Source organism: Hippopotamus amphibius, chromosome 15 (genome assembly GCF_030028045.1).
Source record: "Hippopotamus amphibius kiboko isolate mHipAmp2 chromosome 15, mHipAmp2.hap2, whole genome shotgun sequence".
In the NCBI taxonomy this organism is placed as follows: domain Eukaryota; kingdom Metazoa; phylum Chordata; class Mammalia; order Artiodactyla; family Hippopotamidae; genus Hippopotamus; species Hippopotamus amphibius.
Genome location: NC_080200.1, coordinates 5542882 through 5568287, shown reverse-complemented (window position 1 = coordinate 5568287; position 25406 = coordinate 5542882). Strand labels below are relative to the sequence as shown.

The 25406-nt window shown below is 37.4% G+C and overlaps 1 protein-coding gene across 1 annotated transcript; it reads right to left on the bottom strand.

Moving 5' to 3' along the window:
- Positions 1-354: 354 nt before the first annotated feature.
- Positions 355-22979, bottom strand: LOC130837221 (vomeronasal type-2 receptor 116-like). Its single transcript, XM_057710039.1, is given in 10 exon segments — positions 355-596; positions 709-1161; positions 1164-1250; positions 7170-7223; positions 7226-7284; positions 7650-7885; positions 8634-9237; positions 9239-9438; positions 10461-10752; positions 22966-22979. Coding segments are annotated over 10 exon segments (2241 nt in total).
- Between the last annotated feature and the right edge of the window lie 2427 nt (positions 22980-25406).

The following is a 25406-nucleotide window of genomic DNA, read 5'->3' as shown; positions in this document are numbered from 1 at the left end:
GTCTACCACAAAACAGGTGATATCATTGTATAACTTTAGTTGAGTGCTTTTATGAGAACACTTTAGAAAGTATCTTTTTGGAGTTTGAATAGTTTCTTTCAACAAAATATATCTGAGCCTCTACTAAGGGCAAAGTGCCTAAGTGAGTGTCAGTGTAAACCATTAAAGTCCATATTAATCTTCCCTTTGGAAATCCAACTCAGGGAGAAAATCAACAGAAAATAAAGAGCTGATAATATACATACAATACAAAATTTGAAAAATTAATAGAGAAAATGCAATATTAATTTTGATGCCTAGATCAGGGAAGGTCACTCTATTGAAATGGTGTTTTGCAGGAAGAATGAAAGGTGCTCAAGACTGATTCAAGGGTGGCAGCATCTCCGGAGTCAGTAGCAGCGTCACCAGGTCCCCATGGAGGTGCTCCCAGAGGTGTTTCCCTGGAGTAGTAGAGGTTCTCATTGCAGGGCTGGGACCCATCAGGTCTGTGTTCATCCCCGACTGGCCCCCGGAGATCTCTCTCATCAACCTCAGCTGTGGGATAGCTGGCTGAAGCAAGTGAACCCTCGATGGAGAAAACTTGAAAACCTGTTCCTCTGAAGAGGCAAAAGAGAGAAGACGAACAAATCCGTAAACTCTTTATTGGTGGCTTGAGGTTGGAAACCACGGAAGAACGTCTGAGGAACTACTACCAGCAATGGTAGTGGCCATGTTCAGAGTGAGTATCTATGTCAATGAAGGGAGGGGAGGTTCCGAGCCAGATGCCACAGAGAGTCAGTTGGATAAAGGAGCAGATGGGAATGATGGAGTTAGGTGCCCCTGACACCAACCACTGCCTCATCCGTCTGCCTGGTGCAGTGACTTTGAAGGCTACAACCACAGTGATGGTTTTGGCCAAGACAGTGGAAACAGCCACAGTGAAAACAACTCCAAATGTTATTTGTCGAAGGATGCAGGTGACTGTGTTGGGACGGCCATTGAAGAGTAAAGAGGAGAGGAAACAGAAGGTGAGGGAGATGAGAAGGATGTAGCTAAGAGTGCGATTGTTGGCCTTGACAATGGCAGTGTCTCGGTGCTTCACAAAGACCCCCAGGACCACAGCCGTGAGGACAGAGAAGCACAGAGCTGTGCAGACCAGGGCTATCCCCAAGGTGTCCTCATGTCCCAGAAGGCCATGACTTTTAGAAGGCAGCAATCTCGGTTTCTGTTGGCATACTGATGATCTGGGCACTTCACACACCAATCCATATCTGGGGAGAAATGCAAATTGTCATCAGCCAAGTTCATTAATTCTCCTTTATTCACTGGCCCCAAAGAGGGGCACTGGACAAGGATAGCCAAAGTTCCTCCTTTGTTGCTCTAAACACCAAATTTATGAATCCTCTACAGGGAATGATTTCCAATTTATACTGCCCATCTATTTTTATTTGACCCGATTGAAACAGATTCTTTTATTAAAATGTTTAATAGAAGTATAGCTGATTTACAACATAGTGTTTTTTTCAGGTGTACAGCAAAGTAATTCCTTTTTTTGTCAGATTGTATCCTATTATAGGTTATTACAGGATATGGTTACCATTCCCTATACTATACAGTAAATCCTTTTTATGCACAGTAGTTTGTGTGTGTTAATCTTATACTCCTAATTTGTCTCTCTCTCTCCCTCTCCTTTTTGGAGACCATGAATTTGTTTTCTGTGTCTGTGTGTCAGTGTCTGTTTTGTATTCATTTGTATCATTTTTAAGATTCCACATTTAAGTGAGATCATACAGTATTTGCCTTAGTCTGACTTACTTCACGAAGCATAATATTCTCTAGGTCCACCTCTGTTGCTGCAAATGGCAATATTTAATTCATTTTTATGGATAATTTTCCATTATATATATAATGGAATATTAGTTACTTAAATATAGATATAGATATAGATATAGATATAGATATAGATATAGATATATAGATATAGATATCTATCTCACATCTTCTGAATCCAGTCATCTGTTGATGGGCACTTACGTTGCTTCCATGTCTTGGCTATTTGTAAATAGTGCTGCTAGGAACATTGGAGTGTATGTATCTTCAAATTAAAGTGTTCATGTTTTCTGGATATATGCTCAGGAGTGGGATTCCTGGGTCATATGGTAGCCCTATTTTTAATTTTTTAAGGGCCTGCCATACTGTTTTCCATAGTGGCTGCACCAAGTTACGATCCTACCAACAGTGTAAGAGAATTTGCTTATCTCTGTGCTCCTTCTTCACGGTTAAGTAAACAAAGCTCTCATGCTGCTCAGCATTTATCCTACATATTCATGAGAATAGTTTTTTTCTCACAAGAAATTCAAATTGCTCCCTATCTCACTAATTTATACCTCTATAAGCCATGACCTAAGGATATTCATCCAAGGAGCAAGCACTTATCGGGAAACCACCATGAGACAGATAATTTGCTAAGTTCCAGAGATACAGAGGTGACCACGTCATAGACCTCATTCCCAGGGAATTTCTAAATGACACTCTTTCTGCCATCTAAAATGATCTCAAATACATTTCATAGTGATTTCATTTCCACTATGTCTGCTAAGAGTCTAGTCACTTCTCTCCTATGTTAGCACAACTCTTTACTCTGGCTCCTGCCCCAGTGCAGCAGCACCAGTGATATTTCTAAATGTAAGTGTGATCATGATTACCATCCACTAAAAACCCCGCACTCTTAGAAAGATGAAAAAGGCCCCCTAAAACCTTGGTCTTACCTACTTTGATTACCTCTGCTCTAATTTTTAAGATTCCCAAATCTTCATGCCATTCTCCAATTGTTCCACTCCCACAGGTAGTTTTAAAATTCTTTTCATTTATTTAATTCCTTAGTTTCTCTCAACATTTTATAATTTTAGGAGTATCAATTTCACACTTCTTCATTAAATTCATCCCTAATTATTTTTCATTTTCAGGCTGTTATAAATGGATTATTTCTTTAATTTTATTCTTGAATGTTGATTGCTCAAGTATAGAAATTTAGTAATTTGAGAAGATACATGCACCCTAATGTTCATAGCTTACTATTCACAATAGCCAAGACATGGAAGCAACTTAAATATCATTTCACAGATGAATGGATAAAGAAGATGTGGTATATATATGCAATGGAGTATTACTCAGCCATAAAAAGAATGAAATAATGGCATTTCCAGCAACATGGATGAACCTAGAGATTATCATACTAAGTGAAGTAAGTCAGATAAAGACAAATGTCATATGATATCACTTATATGTGGAATCTAAAAACTGATTCAAATGAATTTATCTATAAAACAGAAACAGACTCACAGACTTAGAAAACAAACCTATAGTTACCAAAGGTGTAAGGTCAGGGTGAGGATAAATTAGGAGGTCGGGATTAACATATACACGCTACTATATATAAAATAGATTATCAACAAGGACGTACTGTATAGCACAGAGAACTCTCACTGAATACTCTCTAACAACCTATGTGGGAAAAGGATCTGAAAAAGAATAGATCTATCTATATGCATAACTGGATCACTTTGCTGTACACCTGAAACTAACACAACATTGTCAATCAACTGTACTCCAACAAAAAATTAAATTAAGTAAAAAAGAAACTCACTAATAATGATTATAACGAGTGAGTGAATTCAGGGAGATAGAGGATACAATATCAATATACAAAACTCAATGAAACTTCCCATAGGTATTAATGCTTGTCTTTTCCTTCTGCTTAAGGCATCACTTATTCCTCTACGTATTCCTTTAACATTTCTTGCTTTTCACGTGTAGAGCTGCAATCTGCCCGATAATGGTTCTTGTGGATGGTGTGAGCCAGGGTTACAGTCATTGTTTTCTCCACACAGAGAGACAATTTACCCCACCTTGTTTATTGAAGAGTCCTCCATTTTCACTCTACTCCTAACGCTTTCTTGTTGCAAATCAGACGTCCATATGAGTCCCCATAGGACCAGTTTATGTGTAAATTTGCCATTTGATTCCACTGGTTTTCTTGTTTATCCTTAGGGTAAAAGGATACAACTGTGATGTTATGATATTTGATATCATGTAAAGTAAGTCCTTCAGGCCATTCATTGTCTTCAAGATTGTTGTAGCTATGCTATTCTTTGATAATTTCCATATGAATTTTGTAAGTTGTAATTTCCACAACAAAATATGTGGGAAATTATGTGTAGGTGTGTATTTTGTTTTGTTTTATTTTATTTTATCGAGGTATATTTGATGTATAATATTATATGTTTCAGGTGTACAATATAGTGATTCAAAAACTTTAAAGGTTATATTCCATTTATAGTTATTATAAAATATTGGCTATACTCCTTGCATTGTATAATATATCTTTGTAGCTTATTTTATACATAATAGTCTGTACCTCTTAATCCTCTATCTCTACATTGCCCCTCCCCCTTGCACTCTCTCCTCTGGTAACCACTGATCTGTTCTCTATACCTGTGGGTTTGTTTCTTTCTTTTTATACTCACTAGCTTGTTGTATTTTTTAGATTCCACATATAAGTGATGTAACACAGTGTTTGTCTTTCTCTGTCTGACTTACTTCACTTAGCATAATACCCTTGAATTCAATCCATATTGGTGCAAATATCAAAATTTCATTCCTTTTTTATGGCTGATTAGTATTCCATTGTGTGTGTGTGTGTGTGTGTGTGTTTATACCAACGTGTGGGAATTTTAAGTGCAATTTTATTGAATTCATAGATCAAATTGTATGAACTTAGTATCTACATAATATTGAGTCTGTTCAGCTATGAACATGGTTAGTATATCCCTCCAATATTTCATTGTTCTTTTATTTTCCTATATACTGTTTTATAATTTGATGGACAAAATTATTTCAAAATGTTTACTGGATTTGTTTCTAGGCATTTCATACTTTTCAAATAATTGCAAATATCATTTTTAAAGGTTAAATTTTCAATATTCCATGACTGGTAGTTAGAAATAAAAATCTGCCCATTAAGCTTGTATTCGGCCATCCCTAAACTCGTTCATTCATCAATTTATCTGGGTTACATACTTAGACAATATCATCTGAAAATCATGTCAGCATTGCTTCTTCATTTGCAGTAATGTTTTCCTTTTATTTCTTTTCCTGTCAATATTGCATTCGGCAGGACTTCTAGTGTCATGTCTAGTAGAATCACTAACTTTGGACATTCTTATCTTATCCTTGCTTCCAACACTGAACCATAGAGTGTGACATTTCCTTTAGTATTCTGTAAACACTCTTTATGGGATTAAGACAGTTTTCCTCTATTCTTGATTTTGTAAGAATTGTTCTTGTTGGTGATGTTTGGTTTTAAATCATGAATGGGTGTTGAATTTTAGTATATGTGGGATTTTTTTCCCCTATAGTTCAGATTGTTATTTGTCCCTTTTCAGGGACCCATGTACTGAATTGTGTTGCATGAAGCAAATTGGTCATAAAACAGCCTTTTTATAAAATACAGAGGAATACAAAATGCTAATTTTTTTAGGATACATGAATTTATTTCATGAAGCAGAGTGGCCTATAAATTCCATTTCCTGTAATGATTTTGTTAAATTTTGGTACCAAGTTAAGCTATTCTCACAAAGTGAAACAGAAAAAATTTCCCATTTATTAAATTTTCTGGAAGAGTTTGAATAAACATGTATTATATCTTTCTTGAATGTTTGTAGAATGCACCAGTATTCTACCAAATAGCCACAATAAAATTTAGTGGAAATGTTTTAAACTATGAACTCAATCTATGTAATAGATATGACACTGTTTTGATTTTTCAGTTTTTCTGGAGACAGTTTTGGTAACTTTGATTTTCCTGGAAATTTGAATTTCATCTAAATTTTCACTTTTTTGACACAGTGTTTTTCATGTTTTCTTGATGTTAAAAAATTTTCCCTACTATCAACATGGATTACTTCCTTTTCAGTCTTGATAATGTTTATTGCAATATTTTTCTTGATCAGTTGTACTAAGAAGTTATCACTTTTGTCATTTACTAGAAACAAACTTTATCCTCTCTCTATGTTTGCTTTGTATTTTATTGTTTTTCTTCTTACTTATTATTTCTTATCTTCTATTTTCTTTGTGCTTAATTTACTATTCTCTTTTGACCTTGTAGTGAGTGGTTGAAAACTAAAATTTCAATCTTTCTACTTTTAATATAATAGTAAATAACATATAAATGTGTATAATCTAGGATTACACATTTCTCTATAAGGATAGCTTTAACTCCTATACCACATAAGATCTATAAGTAGTATTTTCAATTGAAAACGTTTTCTAATTTTATTATAGTTCCTTTTTAAATTATGTGTTGTTTACAAGCAATGTTAGTAGCGATTCCACTAGACCTGACACTAGAAGACCGACCTAATGCAATATTGGCCGGAAAATAAAAGAGTGTATTATGGGAATTCTCTGGAGGTCCAATGGTTAGGACTCAGTGCTTTCACTGCCATGGCCCAACTTCAATCCCCAGTTGTTGATCCAAGGTCCCAGAAGCCATTCAGCATTGCAAAAAAAGAAAAAATAAAAAAGAGTACATTACTAGAAATGAAGAAACAAAGCTGACATTATTTTTAGGTGATATTACTGGGTAAATATAAAATCCAGACAAATTCTTGAATGAATGAATGACTTTACTGTTGGCTGAATACAAGATTAATAGACAAAGAGATTTTTATTTCTACCTACGAGTCACAGGACATTCAACATTTAAACAAATGACAGTTGCAAAATCTTAAAAGTAGGAAATACCTAGAAATGAATGTAATGAAAAATTTGAAATTCTTTTTAAATAAATTTTTAAAACACCATTTAGAAAAATAAAAGAACACTGCAATATTGGAGGGATAAACCAACCATGTTTACACCTGAACAGACCCAACATTGTATAGACGTTAATTTTGTCCAATTTGATCTAGTGATTCAACACAAGCTAGTTTAAGGCAGAGAGACAGAGTGTGCCGTTTCAGGGGGGAAATAGTATTGCTTATAAATGTTGAAAAGCTAAATGAATTAAATGACTAAATGAAGAAAGAAAGAATTTTTAACCTGCAGTTCTCATCCAGACCTTTCCATTTCTCTGATGAATGGTGGATTTAAAATAGAGGTGGAGTGTTTCCTCTAAGGCACACTCTTACCTGTCTCATTGGAAATCTCATTCTCTGGGCAGGGAGCACAATCAAAACAACAGGCACCTGTCCCTCCCGATGGGTTTTCCTGAATCCAGGACCACAGGTCTCACTACATACAGATGGGAGTCCGGAGAAAATCAGATACTTGTTGGTAACACTTGTTATTTCACGCAATTTTACAATAACAAGAGTGTTTTAGAGTACTGAATCATTAACATATTTCATATTTAAACACCTAAATCTCACTCATGTATTGGATGCCATATAGATTGTATGATAGAAAACATACAATCATTTGGAAACATATGGTTGAATAAATGTGTTCTGCTTTTATCCATTGAACAATTGGTAAGTCAGAAAACTTCTTGAGTTAGAAGTGAGTTGTGAAAGGTCCATATGTGGCCCTCTACTAAGCTCTGAAAGGGTGCAAAACACCCACCACAAAATTTGTTATTTACATGTAGTGTAAATCATTGTGATTGGGTCCTGCACACCTCTGTAATTCCTGAGGTCCACTCTATCATGTCCTCAGATAAAGATAATTCTTGGCCTGGTGGAGCATGTGGAGAATACTCTCCCACTTTCACTTTCAGTCCAAGACTTTCTGGAAAATTCCAAAAGTTGGGAAGGGCATACTCCATATCTGGTTTTCTTCCTTCATCCAAATTCACTGGCTCACCAGCAGGATTCTGGAACTGTATGTTCCTGAGAAAGGGGTGTAGCTAAAAGAAATGCATCAGTTTGTAATAAAGTGTGTCCCATGTTAAAGATGGAAAACCTGCTTTGGGGAAAGCCCCTCATTTTCTGTAGCCATTGCTTTCATAAAGCAACTTCATTACACGAATCCAATGACATGAAACATATGAAAGAATGTGGAGCATTAAAATGCCATAATGTTTCTAATATGTCAGTTACTTCGAAGAGAAAAATGGCCCCAAAACAAGAAAAAGAAAATCAGTGAGTATGGGATTCAGATAACTCTCAACTAGATAGTTAAATCTAGCCCCATGCATTCACTCTTTGAATTTTCACAGACCATCAATCTGCAACATGAAGTTATTAATACCTAAAGTGGTTGCAGAATTAAATCAGATCATTTATGCAGAGTATGCACCCTAATGTTCAGAACAGAAGAGGCACTTAAATAACTATTTCTTTTCCTGTTGTCATTAAAGAGCTTCACGGGAAAAGTCTAAATATTTCCTACTGAAAACATGTGGGAGGCAGGACGTTAAAATTCTTTGTAATGCAAAGCATTGATATTTACTCAGAGCTCATTTCTTTTTTGCCCCAGCACCTTCTTCTTTAAGACTTTTAATACCCCAGACTATCTCTGAGAGCTTGTAACATGTCCAAAAACTCTTGTGCTTTTGGAGAAAGAATCCTGACTACTTGGTTTCATCAGCCTTGGAACCCCATAAGAAAGTCACACTTATGGAAGCACAAGCCATTAAATTGAAAAGACATTACCTGCCAGGGAGATAATGCCAGTCTTTCCCCAATTCCCATTGACTGCATTTCTACTGGTTGAAGGAGCATCTTGTGAAGGGTCCAAGCCACAGCATACACAGCATTGTACACATTGTAACTCCTTTCCATGGTGGCCATATCAAAATTCTGCCAAGGCAGCCATCCCAAGGAGGCATTGGGTGGACAATTCTCCAAAGTTTTACAGTCAGACTCAGAGACAGTGCAGTCAAAAGAGATGAACCACAACTTATTGAGGTAAATGTCTTCTGGGTATTTGGAAGGGTTGACCATTTGCATAAAATTTTGAAAACCAAGGATCTCATTATGGTGGTGTGAAAAAATGAAAGACCCATGACATGAGTCAAGGAGGAAATCTCTCTGAATGCTGGTAAAGTCCCACTGCGATGTTGTGACCCACACTTTCCATGTCACTAAAAGCTGCCATTTAGAGAAGCTCAAGCTGATCAGGGAGTCAGTATCACCATAAATGATAACTACATTTGCTGATGATTGTTTGATGCGGAGATGATAGGCCCAAGTCATTGAGAAATAGGACCTGTCAGTGACAGGAATCATTTCCACAAATGCTGCACAGATTGCAGAAGTCCATCTCTCTTCTCAAGGCTGAGAGAAACTGAACACCTTTCTTGTCTTCTGAGACGACCAGCCCAACCCAGGTCCAGCTGAAATGAAGCATCAAAGAGACCATGCCAAGGGCCAGGAAAGTGTCCCTGGGGGCCATCTGATAGAGAGATGGAAACTGGTCCTTGTCACTCAGAATAGGATCAAAAGGACCATATGTAAGCTAAAGGGAAAGAAAATGGGAGGCAGATGAGGAAGACCATTGAAAAAGCACAATCAAAAAGTTTTGAAGTCTATAAAGCAGCACCTGGAAGTGGTGGAAAGGAAGACTTTTTAAAATTTTATTGAATTATAGTTAATTTACATTGTTGTGTTAGTTTCAGGTGTACAACAAAGTGATTCAGTTATACGTGTGTGTGTGTGTGTGTGTATTCTTTTTAATATTCTTTTCATTATGGTTTATCACAGGATATTGAATATATTTCCCTGTGCCATACAGTAAACCCTTGTTATTCATCTATCTATATATAATAGTTTGCATCTGCTAATACCAAATTCCCAATCCAAACCTCCCCATCCCCCTCCCCCCTCCCTCTTGGCAACCACAAGTCTGTTCTTTATGCCTGTAAATCTGTTTTTGTTTCATAGATATGCTCATTTGTGTCATATTTTAGATTCCACATATCAGTGGTATCATATGGAATTTGTCTTTCTCTGAGTTACTTCATCTGGTATCATTTCATTTTCTATCATTTCCTATTCACCACAACCTTTCTAGATAGAAAATAACTGATCAGACCCAGAATTCCAGGAAATCACTTTGTCTCCTTCCCTCTCATCTTTTCTACTTCAAACAAACAAAAAAAGGTATTCATAACACCAAGATGTACACACTGCTGCTATATTTAAAATAGACAATCAACAAGGACCTATTGTATAACACAAAGAACTGTGCTCAATATTCTTTACTAACCTAAATGGAAAAAAAAATTTGAAAAAGAATAGATACTTGTCTATGTATCCTGGAATCCCTTGGCTGTACACTTGAAACTAACACAGCATTGTTAACAATGATATTCCAATATACAATAAAAAATTTTTAAAAGACTTTATACACTTACCCTTTGAGACTATAGCCTTTGAAAGATGCATAAACTCAATCTCCTTTTTTCATGTTCTTTAAGCCCCTGAGAATGGCACCAAAGAAGACATGGTTTCATCTCTCCTTATCCCAACCAGCCTCACCTGTGGAAATTGGTGGAGTTGCAGCAGAGTCCCAATCTGCACAGAAATTGCCCAAGTTGTTCCTGTAAGCACAGCCATGGACTTTCTCTCTCTTCTGCAAGTGTAGTTAGGGATGTCCTTATCCAATCCTGAGAGCCAAATGAGGGAACTTTCCAATGTCCTCCATTCACTGTGCAGGCCATTATAGAGATCAAATCCCAGAGACATGTTGGGTAAAAGATGGGGGTTCCTGTTGATTTCATCAATAGCAAAAGCCAGGGCCAGAACATACTGGTAGTTCTTGGACAGAATTCTGTGGAGAGACAGAGGAATGCTTAGAAAAATGACAAACCATGATTATCTTCAAATCCGACAGAACAACTTAATTAAGGAGGCTATTCAACAAAATAAGTTTGGGCTATAAAATATTTTACAATGCTGCCATGTACATATGGATTGGTTACATTGAACTGAAACTGGGAACCTGCATTTAGAACATATCTGATCGAATTCCAGGGGGAAAAATCAATGAGAGTCATGGTCTGGGGAATGTTCTGTTTCTGTAGAGTACACATATACTTCATACATTCCTGATGGTCATGTGACAGCCATATTCTTTTTTTTTTAAGCTCTCTATTGGAATATAATAGTTTTACACTTTTGTGCCAGTTTTTGAGGTACACCAAAGCGCATCAGCTGTATTTATATATATATCCCCATATGCCCTCCCTCCCACGACTCCCTCCTGCTCTCCCTGTCCTGACCCTCTAAGTCATCACCCATCATTGAGTTTATCTCCCTATGTTATGCGGGAAATTCCCACTAGCTATCTATTTTACATTTGGTAGTGTATATATGTCAATGCTACTCTCATTTCATCCCAGCTTCCCCTTCGCCCCCACCAACATTGTGTCCTCTCGTCTGTTCTCTACATCTGCATCTCTATTCTTGCCCTGTCACTGGGTTCATCAGTACTATCTTTTTTATATTCCATATATATGAGTTACCTTACAATATTTATTTTTCTCTTTCTAGCTTACTTTGCTCTGTATGACAGTCTCTAGGTCTATCCACCTCTTTACAATAACTCAATTTCATTCCTTTATATGAACAGTCATATTCTTGATGGTTATGTGACAGACGTGATGTGGCCAACCTTAGCTCAACTTAGTTAAGATACAACTGATTAATTTTTTTTACTCTTTTATATATTTATATCATGTTTAGGAACTTATCCTACTGAGATAGTAACAGAGGTCTATGTCCATTTGTATAATAAAAAGATTTCTATTGCTGGACTCTTTGTAATAGTAAAAAATTGGTTCAATTAAAATATCTATAGAGAGATGAAGGAACAAGTACACTGAAATATATGCAGTTTTTTTTCACAATTAGAAAGTGTCATTTTCTTTTTTTTTTCTTTTTATTGGAGCATAGTTGATTTACAATGTTGTGTTATTTTCAGGTGCACAGCAAAGTGAATCATTTATACATTTACTTACATCCACTCTTTTTTAAGATTCTTTTCCCATATAGTGGTTAATCCACAAAATATACAAACAGCTTATGCAGCTCAATGTCAAAAAGACAAACAAACCCCCCCGCCCCAAAAAAATTGAGTGGAAGGTCTAAATAGACATTTCCCCAAAGAAGAAATACAGATGGCCAAGGCACAAGGTAAGATGTTCAACATTACTAATTATTAGAGAAATGCAAATCAGAACTACAATGAGGTATCACTTCACACCCACCAAAATGGCCATCATAAAAATCTTCAAACAGTAAATGCTGGAGAGGGTGTGGAGAAAAGGGAATCCTCCTACACTGTTTGGGGGAATGTAAATTGGTACAGCCACTATGCAGGACAGTATAAAGTTTCTTTAAAAATCTAAAAATAGAACTACCACATGACCCAGCAATCCCATGGCCAATTAAATTTTAAGAAGGGAGAGTGTCAGAATTTCTAGAAGCCTCCTATATTTCCAATGTTAGAGCTTTAAAGGCTGAAAACGAGAAAGAAGACAGGTGTTGGTGCTATGAAAATAACTTGAAATATCTAAGGAGCAGAGAATGGCATCCACACTATACTAACTGCAGATGGGGTGTTGTTTCTGAAAAGCATCCTTTCTCTGAACAAAAATGGAGAATGTGCGTGTGTGTGTGTGTCAATTGCATCCTCCACATGCTGAGATGGAGTTTGGAGTACAAGACATTTATTGTGATGTAACATCCATGAAAAATAGAAGGATTAGGTAGGGAGAGCCTTCACACTGTGATATAAATCTTACAACCTGTGATATCAGAAAAAGGAGAAGAAGGAGTCAGCAAGGCACGCTTCAAGTCACCATGTGGAGATGCTAATCCTCTGTCTGTATCACAGACCTACCGAATGGGGAAGTCTATGGTGGGGTCCAGCAATCCCTCTGTGTTTTAACAAACACTCCAGATGATGGTTCTGATCCATAATTAAGGTGGAAGATATCTGATATAGTTAAAAGAGAGAGCGAGCGAAGCATCTGCCTGTGAGTGGGAATCAATCTGTCTGCGAGGTGGGAAAAAGAAAAAAAAATGAGTTAAAAAGGAGCCCATGAGCCACAACTGCTGAAGCCCAAGCACCTAGAACCTATGCTCCACAACAAGAGAAGCCACTGCAATAAGAAGCCTGTGCACTGCAATGAAGAGTAGCCCCCACTCTCTGCAACTACAGAAAGCCCACACACAGCAATGAAGACCCAATGCAGCCTATAAATAAAATAAATAAATAAATAATATATATATATTTAAAGGAGTGATGGGAGATTCCCTGGTGGTCCAGGGGTTAAAACTCTGTCCCTCTAATTCAGGGGTCGTGGGTTCCATCCCTGTTCATCCCTGGTCCAGGAACTCAGATCCCCCATGCTCACGTGGCTGCCTCCCCCCCCACCCCCAAAAATGATGAAAAGCAAGATTTTTGTTCAGAAGTTGCCCAGTGCCATTCTGGGGGAAAAGGAGGCAAACACAAGACTGGGCCAAATCTCCATGATCTGTTTGGGAGAAAGATGTGTCACATCATTGGATTCTCTTACACAGATACCAGCAAGAACAAAGGGATCACCTGGGATAGGAGATGTTGAAGGATTGAAGAACCCCAAGAAATACATCCCTGGAACAAAAATGATCTTCACTGGCAGTAAGAAGAAGGGAGAAAGGGCAGACTTGATTGCTTTCACAAAAATGCTACTCATGAATGATCATTGGCCACTGCCTTTTCTATTACAAAACAAGAATGTCTCATGACTTCTTTAAGTCTGTCATATTTAAATTGACCTCATGCATTAGAATTCAGATCCCAAGTGACTGATGAAATATTTCTGTTGGTCTGTTCTGATTTAAATAAGATATGGCATTACTTTTCCAGTGGCACAATTGTTAAGAATCTGCCTGTCAATGCAGGGGACACAGGTTCAGTCCCTGGCTTGGAAAGATCCCACATGCTGCAGAGCAACTAAACCCATGTACCACAACTACTGAGCCTGTGCTCTAGAGCCCGCATGCTACAACTACTGTGCCTGTGCACCACAACTACTGAAGCTCAGCTGTCTAGAGCCCATGCTCCAAAACAAGAGAAGCCACCACAGTGAGAAGCCTTCACACCACAATGAAGAGTAGCCTGCACTTGCTGCAAATAAAGCCCACCACCCAGCAATGAGGACCCAATGCAGCCAATAAATAAATAAATAAATAAATATTTAAAATAAAGTTAAAATAAATAAATAAATAAGACAGAAATAAAATTTTTTTAGAAGAACATAAAATGAATAATTAAAGCATATGAACTGAACTCTCATCTCAAAATAAAATCAAAGGATAAAGAAAAAATATAAAGTAATAAGAGACTGAAGATTGAAACAGAGTAAGAGTACAAAACAAATGTAAAATAAGTTGAGAGTAAAATTAATCTATCAATCGGATTCTTTGGAAAGATCCATAAAATAGACATCATTCAGATAAGTCTGACCAAGAAAAGTAATTTGGGAAAGAAAACATTACAACATTATGGGAGAGAAAGTGACTGTGAATGAAGTCACAGGGAAATTTTATAACCAATCTGAGAATATTGTGTAGGATTACAGGGAAATAGTTTTGGGGATCTCAGTGAAAGAGCTGCTTTTTTAATGAAAATGCAATTCTGCAAAAAGACAAAAAATAAGATAGAGAGAAAATTATATAAATGTTGCTTTATGGTCCCATGGGTGTTTTTAAGAAATAAACGTGCAAATATACGGCAAGGCTCTATGTCTTTACACATAAGTGTTTTCAAAAACTTAAGAGACATTTACTCTATGACTAGAAAACTCTTCCAGAATACAGTATAAGAAAGAATATCTCTGCTATTAATAATTTTGATGTGAGCCTGTTACGAACACCAAAAACAAAATATGAGTGGGAAGAAGAAAGATGGTGGTGAAGTAGAAGGATGTGGAATGCATCCCTCTCCACAGATGCTTAAGGAATACACCAAAAGACACAATAATACCCACAGAGAACCACCTGAACACCAGAAAATGACCTTGGACACCAGAAAGGACCTCAAACATCCTGACATAACTGGGTAGGACAGAGGGGGAAAAAAAAAGGAGAAAGAGGAGGAGAAGAAAGGAAAGGGATGGGTCCCACACCCTGGGGTGGGGGGATCTGAAACAGAGGGGAGATTGCTGAATTGGGGGAAAGGTCCCTTATCTGCCAGGGAAACCCCTTCTCCAACAGGGAATTTCCCTGGGCCAGAAGGGATGCATTTGGGACTGTTCAAAGAGGGTGAAGTGGCTGAGCTGTGGCAGATGGGAAAGAGTGAGAAACATATGGAGGGTCTGCATCATGGCTCAGCATGTCCGGAATGAGACATCAGTTCACAGCTGAACAGGCAGGCTGGGGGCTGGATGGTGGGAACCCGAGAACTGCATCAGGGTGAGAAATATTGTTGGCAGTGGGGAGACAGACTGAGAGGACAGGAGGAAAGAAATCTGCAGTGGAGAGTTCCTACTGCGGAAAGCTGGGCCACCATGGTGGCAGCTCTATGCTGCTGACTCACAAGAAGGGGGGAGAAGCCAGGGTGTAGCCTCTCTGTTGGTGCCTGCGTTGGACAAAGGAAGGACCCCTCTGGGCCTGTCTAACACACTCAGGGATAACAAAGGCCCCCAGGTGAGGCTGGCCTAGAGTGCCTGCAGCCAAGAGCCAAAAGTCCACAGAGTGACCCAGCTCTGGAAACATTCTGTTTACACCTGAGCCACTGGTGTCCCTCTGCAACTGGCACCACCATGGCCGATTGAGCTGCTGTGACCCCAACAGGGCACTTTGGTGGAGTCGTAGCAGGGGGGGAGGAGCCACGGTTGGAGTCACTCTCTTGGCCTGAGCCACCCAAGAGTCCATGACCCAGGCAGGGTGCCACTGCTCACTCACTCCCAGGGGAAGGACCCACTATTGTACCCTCTTTCTCCCCACACACCAGTGCTTACAGACGAACAGTAAAGGAAGCTCTGCTGGTCGCAGAGTAATACAAAAAGCCCAAGGCAGATAGAAGGACACTTAGAGCTGAGCCTCCAAGGAAACAGAAATATTATTATTAATTCTATTGATCTGGTCCATTCTGGGGTGAGTTCTAGTTTTTGTTTTGTTTTGTTTTTGTTTTGTTTGTTTTTAATTTATTAATTATGATCTCACTCCTAAGGCATCTACATGTTTTATAACATATTTTTATTCTATTTTTTATTCTATTTTTATTTTTAGCCAATTTTTATATTTCTATTTCTAGCTAAGTTTTTTGCAGTGCTAACTGTATTTCTCCTACCTTCGTTTCATCTCTATCTTTTATTTATACCTATATCTTTCTTTTTCTTTTCATATTTCCAGTCACACTACACTTTTCTGTTGCCTTGTCTTCTATCCTTTTTTAGTTTTTTTTTTATCTTAAAATAGTTATAACTAATATTATCAGTCTGCTCTGTTTCCTTGCTTTATTCTCCAGATGACACACTGCTTTGGTTTTTATTATTAGGTTTGGTCTTTATCTTAGTTCTGCTTATACTTGTCTGATTTTGTTTTGGGAATCTTCAGTCTGTCTGATTGCACTATCGCTCTTTATTATATTTGATCCTAGATTTAAAAATTTCCCTGGATATCTGTTAGTGTGTGTGTGGTTTTTTTAATTTTTTAATTAATTAAGATCCTAGTCCTAAGGGATCTGCACATATTATAACATTTTTTTATTCTATTTTTTCTTCTCTTTCTATTTTTAGACTTTTTACATGTTTCTATTTCTAGCTAAGTTTTTTATAGTGATAACTTGATCTCTTCTACCCTCTTTCCTTCTCTATCTTTTATACATTTCTATTTTTTTCTTTCTTTCCTTTTTCTTTTCATATTTGCAGTCACACTGCACTCTTCTGTTGCCCTGTCTTCTATCCTTTTTTAGTTTATTTTATCTTAATTTCCTTATAAGCAATATTATTGGTCTGCTTTGTCTCCTTGCTTTATCCTGCATATGACACACTGCTTTGGTTTTTATTATTAGCTTTGGTCTTTATCTTAGTTCTAAGTATAAGTGTCTGATTTCACTCTGAGAATCATCAGTCTGTCTGGTGGTACTCTTGCTCTTTATTATATTTGATCCTAGCTTTCAAAATCTCCCTGGATTTGTGTTTGTGTTTGTGGCGGGGGAGTGAGGGGTCTGGTTTTGAATTTCTGTTGGTTTTCTCTTTGATTGTCTGATGGCATACTGGGGTTCTTCTGTCAGGTCTTTCTAGTGCCTTATGTTCTATTGCATTCAGTATTTCTGTGTCTTATACATGTATATATTTCCTTGACTTAGTATTTGCTTGACTCAACACTCTGCCATTAGTCTTGGGCTTGAACAGTATTCTTTAAAACCCTTTATTGCCAGGAAAAGCAACCTCTGAAGTTTGGACTACTATGAGAAAACAAAGAAACACCATGCAGGCAAAGGAGCAGGAAAAAACACACAAGACCAAATAAATGAAGAGGAAATAGGAAAATTGCATGAAAAAGAATTCAGAGTAATGATAGTAAAGATGATACAACATGCCAATAACAACATACAGAAAATAAAAGAAACAGTTAATAATGACTCAGAAGAACTAAAGAGCAAACAAACAGCAATGGACGACAAAATAACTGAAATTAAAAATACTCTGGATGGTATAAACAGCAGAATAACTGAGGCAGAAGAATCAACAAGTGATTTGGAAGACAGATAGGGGAAATTATTGCCACAGAGCAGTAAAGAGAAAATAGCATAAAAAGAATGGAAGACAGTCTCAGAGACCTTGGTAACAACATTAAGCGCACCAACATTCGAATCATAGGCATCTCAGAAGAGGAAGAAAAAAAGAAAGGGTCTGAGAAAATATTTGAAAGGGTTATAGTGGAAAACTTCCCCAACATGGGCAAGGAAATAATTAATCAAGTCCAAGAAGCACAGAGAGTCCCACACAGAATAAACCCAAGGAGAAATACACCAAGGCACATATTAGTCAAACTAATGAAAATTAAACATAAAGAAAAAATATTAAAAGCAGCAAGAGAAAAACAACAAAGAGCATACAAGGCAAACACATAAGGATAACAACTGATCTTTCTGCAGAAACTCTGCAGGCCAGAAGGGAATGGCAGGATATACTGAAAGTCCTGAAAGACAAAAACCTACAGCCAAGAATACTCTAGCCAGCAAGAATCTCATTCAGATTTCATGGAGAAATCAAAAATTTCACTGACAAGCAAAAGTTAAGAGAATTCAGAACCACCAAGCCAGAATTACAACAATTGCTAAAGGAACTTTTCTAAGCAGAAAACACAAGAGAAGGAAAACACCTACAAAAACAAGCCCAAAACAATTAAGAAAATGGTAATAGGAACATACATGTCAATAATCACCTTAAATGTAAAGGGATTAAATGTTCCAACCAAAAGACACAGATTAGTTGAATGGATACAAAAACAAGACCCTTCTATATGCTGTCTACAAGAAACACACTTCAGACCAAAGGACACAAATAGACTGAAAGAAAGGCGATGGAAAAAGATATTCCACACAAATGAATGTCCAAAGAAAGCTGGAGTAGCAATACTCATATCAGACAAATTAGACTTTAAAGTACAGACTATTACAAGAGACAAGGAAGGACACTACATAATGGTCAAAGGAGCAATGCAAGCAGAAGATATAAAAATTGTACATACCTATGCCCTCAACATAGGAGCACCTCAATACATAAGGCAAATGCTAACAGCCATTAAAGGGGAAATCAACAGTAACACAATAATAGTTGGAGAGGAAAACTCCCCACTTACATCAATGGACAGATCATCCAACCAGAAAATAAATAAGGACACACAAGCTTTAAATGACACATTAGACCATCTCGACTTAATTGATATTTATAGGATATTCCATCCAAAAACGACAGAATACACTTTCTTCTCAAGTGCACATGGAACATTTTCCAGGATAGATCACATCTTGGGTCACAAATCAAACCTAGGCAAATTCAAGAAAATTGAATTCATATCAAGCATCTTCTCTGACCACAATGCCCTGAGACTAGATATCAATTACAGGAAAAAAACTGTAAAAAATACAAACACATGGAGGCTAAACAATACTATTAAACAACCAAGAAATCGCTAAATAAATCAAAGAGGAAATCAAAAAATATCTAAAAACAAATGACAATGAAAATACAACAACCCAAAACCTATGGGGCACAGCAAAAGCAGTTCTAAGAGGGAAGTTTATAGCAATACAGTCCTGCCTCAAGAAACAAGAGAAATGTCAAATAAACAGCTTATCCTCACACCTAAAACAATTAGAGAAAGAAGAACAAAGAAACCCTAAAATGAGCAGAAGGAAAGAAATCATAAAGATCAGATCCGAAATAAATTAAAAAAGAAAGGAAGGAAACAATAGCAAAGATCAATGAAACTAAAAGCTGGTTCTTTGAGAAGATAAACAAAATTGACAAACCATTAGCCAGACTCATCAGGAGAAAAGGGGAGAAGATGCAAATCAACAGAATTAGAAATGAAAAAGGAGAAGTAACAACTGACATCACAGAAATACAAAAGAGCGTGAGAGATTACTACAAGCAACAATATGCCAATAAACTGGATAATGTGGAAGAAATGGATAAATTCTTAGAAAAAGACAATAGTCCAAGACTGAACCAGGAAGATATAGAAAATATGAATAGACCAATCACAAATATGGAAATTGAGATTGTGATTAAAATCTCCCAACAAACAAAAGCCCAGGGCCAGATAGCTTCAGAGGCGAATTCTATCAAACATTTAGAGAAAAGCTAACACCTATCCTTCTCAAACTCTTCCAAAATATAGCAGAAGGACTGACACTCCCAAACTCATTCTACAAGGCTGCCATCACCCTAATATCAAAACCAGGCAAAGATGTCACACAAAAAGAACATTACAGGCCAATATCACTGATGAATATAGATGCAAAAATCCTCAAGAAAATACTAGTGAACAGAATCCAACAGCGCATTAAATGATCATACACCATGATCAAGTGGGGTTTATCCCTGGGATGCTAGCATTCCTGAGTATATGAAAACCAATCAATGTGACACATCATATCAACAAATTGAAGGGTAAATACCATATGATAATCTCAATAGATGTGGAAAAAGCTTTTGACAAAGTTCAACATCCATTTATGATAAAAACTCCCCAGAAAATGGGCATAGAAGGAAATTACCTCAACATAATGAAAGCCATATATGAAAAAGCAAAAGCCAACATCGTTGTAAATGGGGAAAAACTGAAAAAATTCCCTCTAAGAACAGGAACAAGACAAGGGTGTCCACTCTCACCATTATTATTCAACATAGTTTTCAACCTAGGAATAAACCTGCCTAAGGAGGCAAAAGACCTGTATGCAGAGAATTATAAGACACCGATGAAAGAAATCAAAGATGACACAAACAGACAGAGGGACATACCATCTTCTTGGATTGGAAGAATCAACACTGTGAAAATGACTGTACTACCCAAAGCAATTTATGGATTCAACACAATCCCTATCAAATTACCAATGGCACTTTTCACAGAAGTAGAACAAGAAATCTTACGATTTGTATGGAAACACAAAAGACTCTGAATGGCCAAAGCAATCTTAAGAAGGAAAGATGGAGTTAGTGGAATTAGGCTTCTTGACTTCAAACTATACTACAAGGCCACAGTGATCAAGACAGTATGGTACTGGCACAAAAACAGAAATGAAGATCAATCGAACAGAAGAGAGAACTCGGAGGTAAAACCAAGCACATATGGGCACCTTATCTTTGATAAAGGAGGCAAGAATATAAAATGGATAAAAGACAGGCTCTTCAGTAAATGGTGCTGGGAAAATTGGACAGCAACATATTAAAGAATGAAATTAGAACACTTCCTAACACCATACACAAAAATAAACTCCAAATTGATTAAAGACCTACATGTAAGGCCAGACACTATAAAACTCCTAGAGGAAAACACAGGCAGAACACTCTATGACATACATCAAAGCAAGATCCATTTTGACCCACCTGCAAGAATAATGGAAATAAAATCAAGAATAAACAAATGGGACCTCATGAAATGTAAAAGCTTTTGCACAGCGAAAGAAACCATAAACAAGACAAGAAGACAACCCTCAGAATGGGAGAAAATACTTGCCAATGAAGCAATGGACAAAGGATTAATCTCCAAAATATACAAGCAGCTCATGCAGCTTAATACCAAAAAAGCAAATAACACAATCCACAAATGGGCGGAAGACCTAAATAGACATTTCTCCAAAGAAGACATACAGATAGCCAACAAACACACGAAAAGATGTTCAACATCACTAACCATCAGAGAAATGCAAGTCAAAGCCACAATGAGGTATCACCTCACACCAGTCAGAATGGCCATCATCAAGATATCTAGAAACAACAAATGTTGGAGAGGGTGTGGAGAAAATGGAACTCTCCTGCACTGTTGGTGGGAATGTAAGTTGGTACAGCCACTATGGAAAACAGTTTGGAGGTTCCTTAAAAAACTAAAAATAGTACTACCATATGACCCAGTAATCCCACTACTGGGCATATACCCAAAGAAACCCATAATCCAAAAAGAAACATGTACCGTAATGTTTATTGCAGCAGTATTTACAATAGCCAGGACATGGAAGCAACTTAAATACCCATCAACAAATGAATGGATAAGGAAGATGCAGCACATATACAATGGAATATTACTCAGCTACAAAAAGGAATGAAATGGAACTATATGTAATGAGGTGGATAGACCTAGAGTCTGTCATACAGAGTGAGGTAAGCCAGAAAGAGAACAATAAATATTGTATGCTAACTCATATATACGGAATCTAAAAAATAAATAAATAAATGGTACTGATGGACCCAGTGACAAGGCAAGAATAAGGATGCAGATGCAGAGAATGGACTGGAAGACACGGGGTTGGCGGGGGGCGGGGGGCGAAGGGGAAGCTGAGACAAAGAGAGAGATTAGCATAGACATATATATACTACCAACTGTAAAATAGATAGCCAGTGGGAATTTGTTGTATTACAAAGGGAGATCAACTCGATGATGGGTGATGCCTTCGAGGGCTGGGACGGGGAGGGTGGGAGGTAGTCGCGGGAGGGAGGATATATGGGGATATGTGTATAAATACAGCTGATTGACTTTGGTGTACCTCAAAAACTGATGCAAGAGTGTAAAGCCATTACATTCCAATAAAGATCTAAAAAAAGAAAGTTAAATTTGAACCAAAGACTTAACCTTTTTTAAAAATCAAATAACGTAGACATAATGTTTTGATAAGGTGTCTTTTCTGTGAGAAAACTTTAGGATCCTACACTGTCTGACAAATAATAACATAATTCAAAGTTTGATGTGGTAGGCAAAGTAACGCTGCCCTCCCCCCCCCGCCCCACCCCACCAAGAGGTTCACTAGAATCTCCAGAATCTGTGAAGATGCTGTCATACATGGCAAAAGTGTCTTTGCAGATGTGATCAAGAATCTTAAAATGGAGAGATTTTCCTTGGTTATCTCATAGGACACCATGAAATCATCAGGGTTCTTAACTGTGGAAGAGCAAGGCAAGAGAGTCAGATTTGGAGGAGATATGACAATGGAAACAGAGTCTGGAATGATGCCATTTCTAGAAGGGGGCCAGGTGCCAAGAGTTACAGGAAGCCTCTAGAAGCTGGAAAAGGCAAGGAAACAGATTCTCTTTTAGAGCTTCCAGAAAGAATGATATGTTGCCCACACAATGTGGACTTTCAACCTCCAGAAATATAATAAATTTGTCAAGCCAGCAAGTTTATAGTAATTTGTTATAAAAGCAATAGGAAAGTAATAAATTTGTCAATCAAACTTGACCATATCATGGCCTTATGTAATCCTCTATTTACTTTTCCTCCTATTATACTCCTCTCCTTATACTTTAATTTGTTATATTCTTCTTACTTGATCATTTCCATGCTTCCATAATGACATGTCTCTGCATGGGTTTCCTCTACATGGAATACACTTCACCCTCAAAATCTTATCACAGTAATGGCTGCTCCCGAGACCCAGGGGGCTGCTACCCAAGGGGAGGAGGACGGTGATAGCAACCGTGGTGGAGCCGAGGGTGTCAGTTATGAGGAGAACCAGCTGAACACCAGCAGACGGCCTCGGACACCGGAAAGGGCTGCGGAGAGAGAACCTGACATAGCCGACTGAATATTCGTCTAATCCAATACTTGGACATTAGTCTGAGGCTTGGACAGTCTTCTATAAACACCTCTATCACCAGGACAAGCAACCCCAAAAGCTTGGACAACCATGAGGAAACAAAGAAACACCATGCAGGCAAAGGAGCAGGAAAAAAACCCACAAGACCAAATAAATGAGGAGGAAATAGGAAAAATGCCTGAAAAAGAATTTAGAGTAATGATAGTAAAAATGATACAAAATCTCGATAACAAATTAGAGAAAGTACAAGAAACAGTTCATAAGAACTCAGAAAAACAAACAGCAATGGATAACAAAATAACTGAAATTAAAAATACTCTAGATGCTATAACCAGCAGAATGACTGAGGCAGAAGAACGAATAAGTGAGTTGGAAGATAGAATGGAAGAAATAAACGCCACAGAGCAGGAAAAAGATAAAAAAATAAAAAGACTAGAAGACAGCCTCAGAGACCTCAGTGATAACCTTAAACGTACCAACATTCGAATTATAGGCATCCCAGAAGAAGAAGAAAACAAGAAAGGGTCTGTGAAAATATTTGAAGAGGTTCTAGTGGAAAACTTCCCCAACATGGGAAAGGAAATAATGAACCAAGTCCAAGAAGCACAGAGAGTCCCATACAGAATAAACCCAAGGAGAAATACACCAAGGCACATATTAATCAAACTAACGACAATTCAACACAAAGAAAAAATATTAAAAGCAGCAAGAGAAAAGCAACAAACAACATATAAGGGAAAACTCATCAGGATAACAGCTGACCTTTCTACAGAAACTCTGCAGGCCAGAAGGGAATGGCAGGATATACTGAAAGTCCTGAAAGAGAGAAACCTACAGCCAAGAATACTTTACCCAGCAAGAATCTCATTCAGATTTGAGGGAGAAATCAAAAGCTTTCCAGACAAGCAAAAGTTAAGAGAATTCAGCACCACCAAACCAGCCTTACAACAAGTGCTAAAGGAACTTCTCTAAGTAGGAAACACAAGAAAAGGAAAACACCTACAAATACAAGCCCAAAACAATTAAGAAAATGGTCATTGGAACACACATGTCAATAATCACTTTAAATGTAAATGGATTAAATGCTCCAACCAAAAGACACAGACTGGCTGAATGGATACAAAAACAAGACCCTTCTATATGCTGCCTACAAGAAACACACTTCAGACCCAGGGATACATATAGACTGAAAGTGAAGGGATGGAAAAAGATATTCCATGCAAATGGAAGTCAAAAGAAAGCTGGAGTAGCATTACTCATATCAGACAAATTAGACTTGAAAGTAAAGACTATTAAAAGAGACAAGGAAGGGCACTACATAATGATCAAGGGATCCATCCAAGAAGAACATATCACAATGGTAAATATCTATGCCCCCAATACAGGAGCACCTCAATACATAAGGCAAATGCTAACAGCTATAAAAGGGGACATCGACAGTAACACAATAATAGTGGGAGACTTGAACACCCCACTTACATCAATGGACACATCATCCAAACAGAAAGTAAATAAAGACACACAAGCTTTAAATGACACATTAGACCATCTCGACTTAATTGATATTTATAGGACATTCCATCCAAAAACGACAGACTACACTTTCTTCTCAAGTGCACACGGAACATTTTCCAGGATAGATCACATCTTGGGTCACAAATCAAACCTCAGCAAATTCAAGAAAACTGAAATCATATCAAGCATCTTCTCAGACCACAACGCCATGAGACTAGATATCATTTACAGGAAAAAAACTGCAAAAAATACAAACACATGGAGGCTAAACAATTCACTCTTAAACAACCAAGGAATCACTACAGAAATCAAAGAGGAAATCAAAAAATATCTAGAAACAAATGACAACGAAAACACAACAACCCAAAACCTATGGGACGCAGCAAAAGCAGTTCTAAGAGGGAAGTTTATAGCAATACAGTCCTACCTTAAGAAACAAGAAAATGATCGAATAAACAACCTAACCTTACACCTAAAACAACTAGAGAAAGAAGAACAAAGAAACCCCAAAGTGAGCAGAAGGAAAGAAATCATAAAGAGCAGAGCAGAAATAAATGAAAAAGAAAGGAAAGAAACCATAAGAAAAATCAATAAAACTAAAAGCTGGTTCTTTGAGAAGATTAACAAAATTGATAAACCATTAGCCAGACTCATCA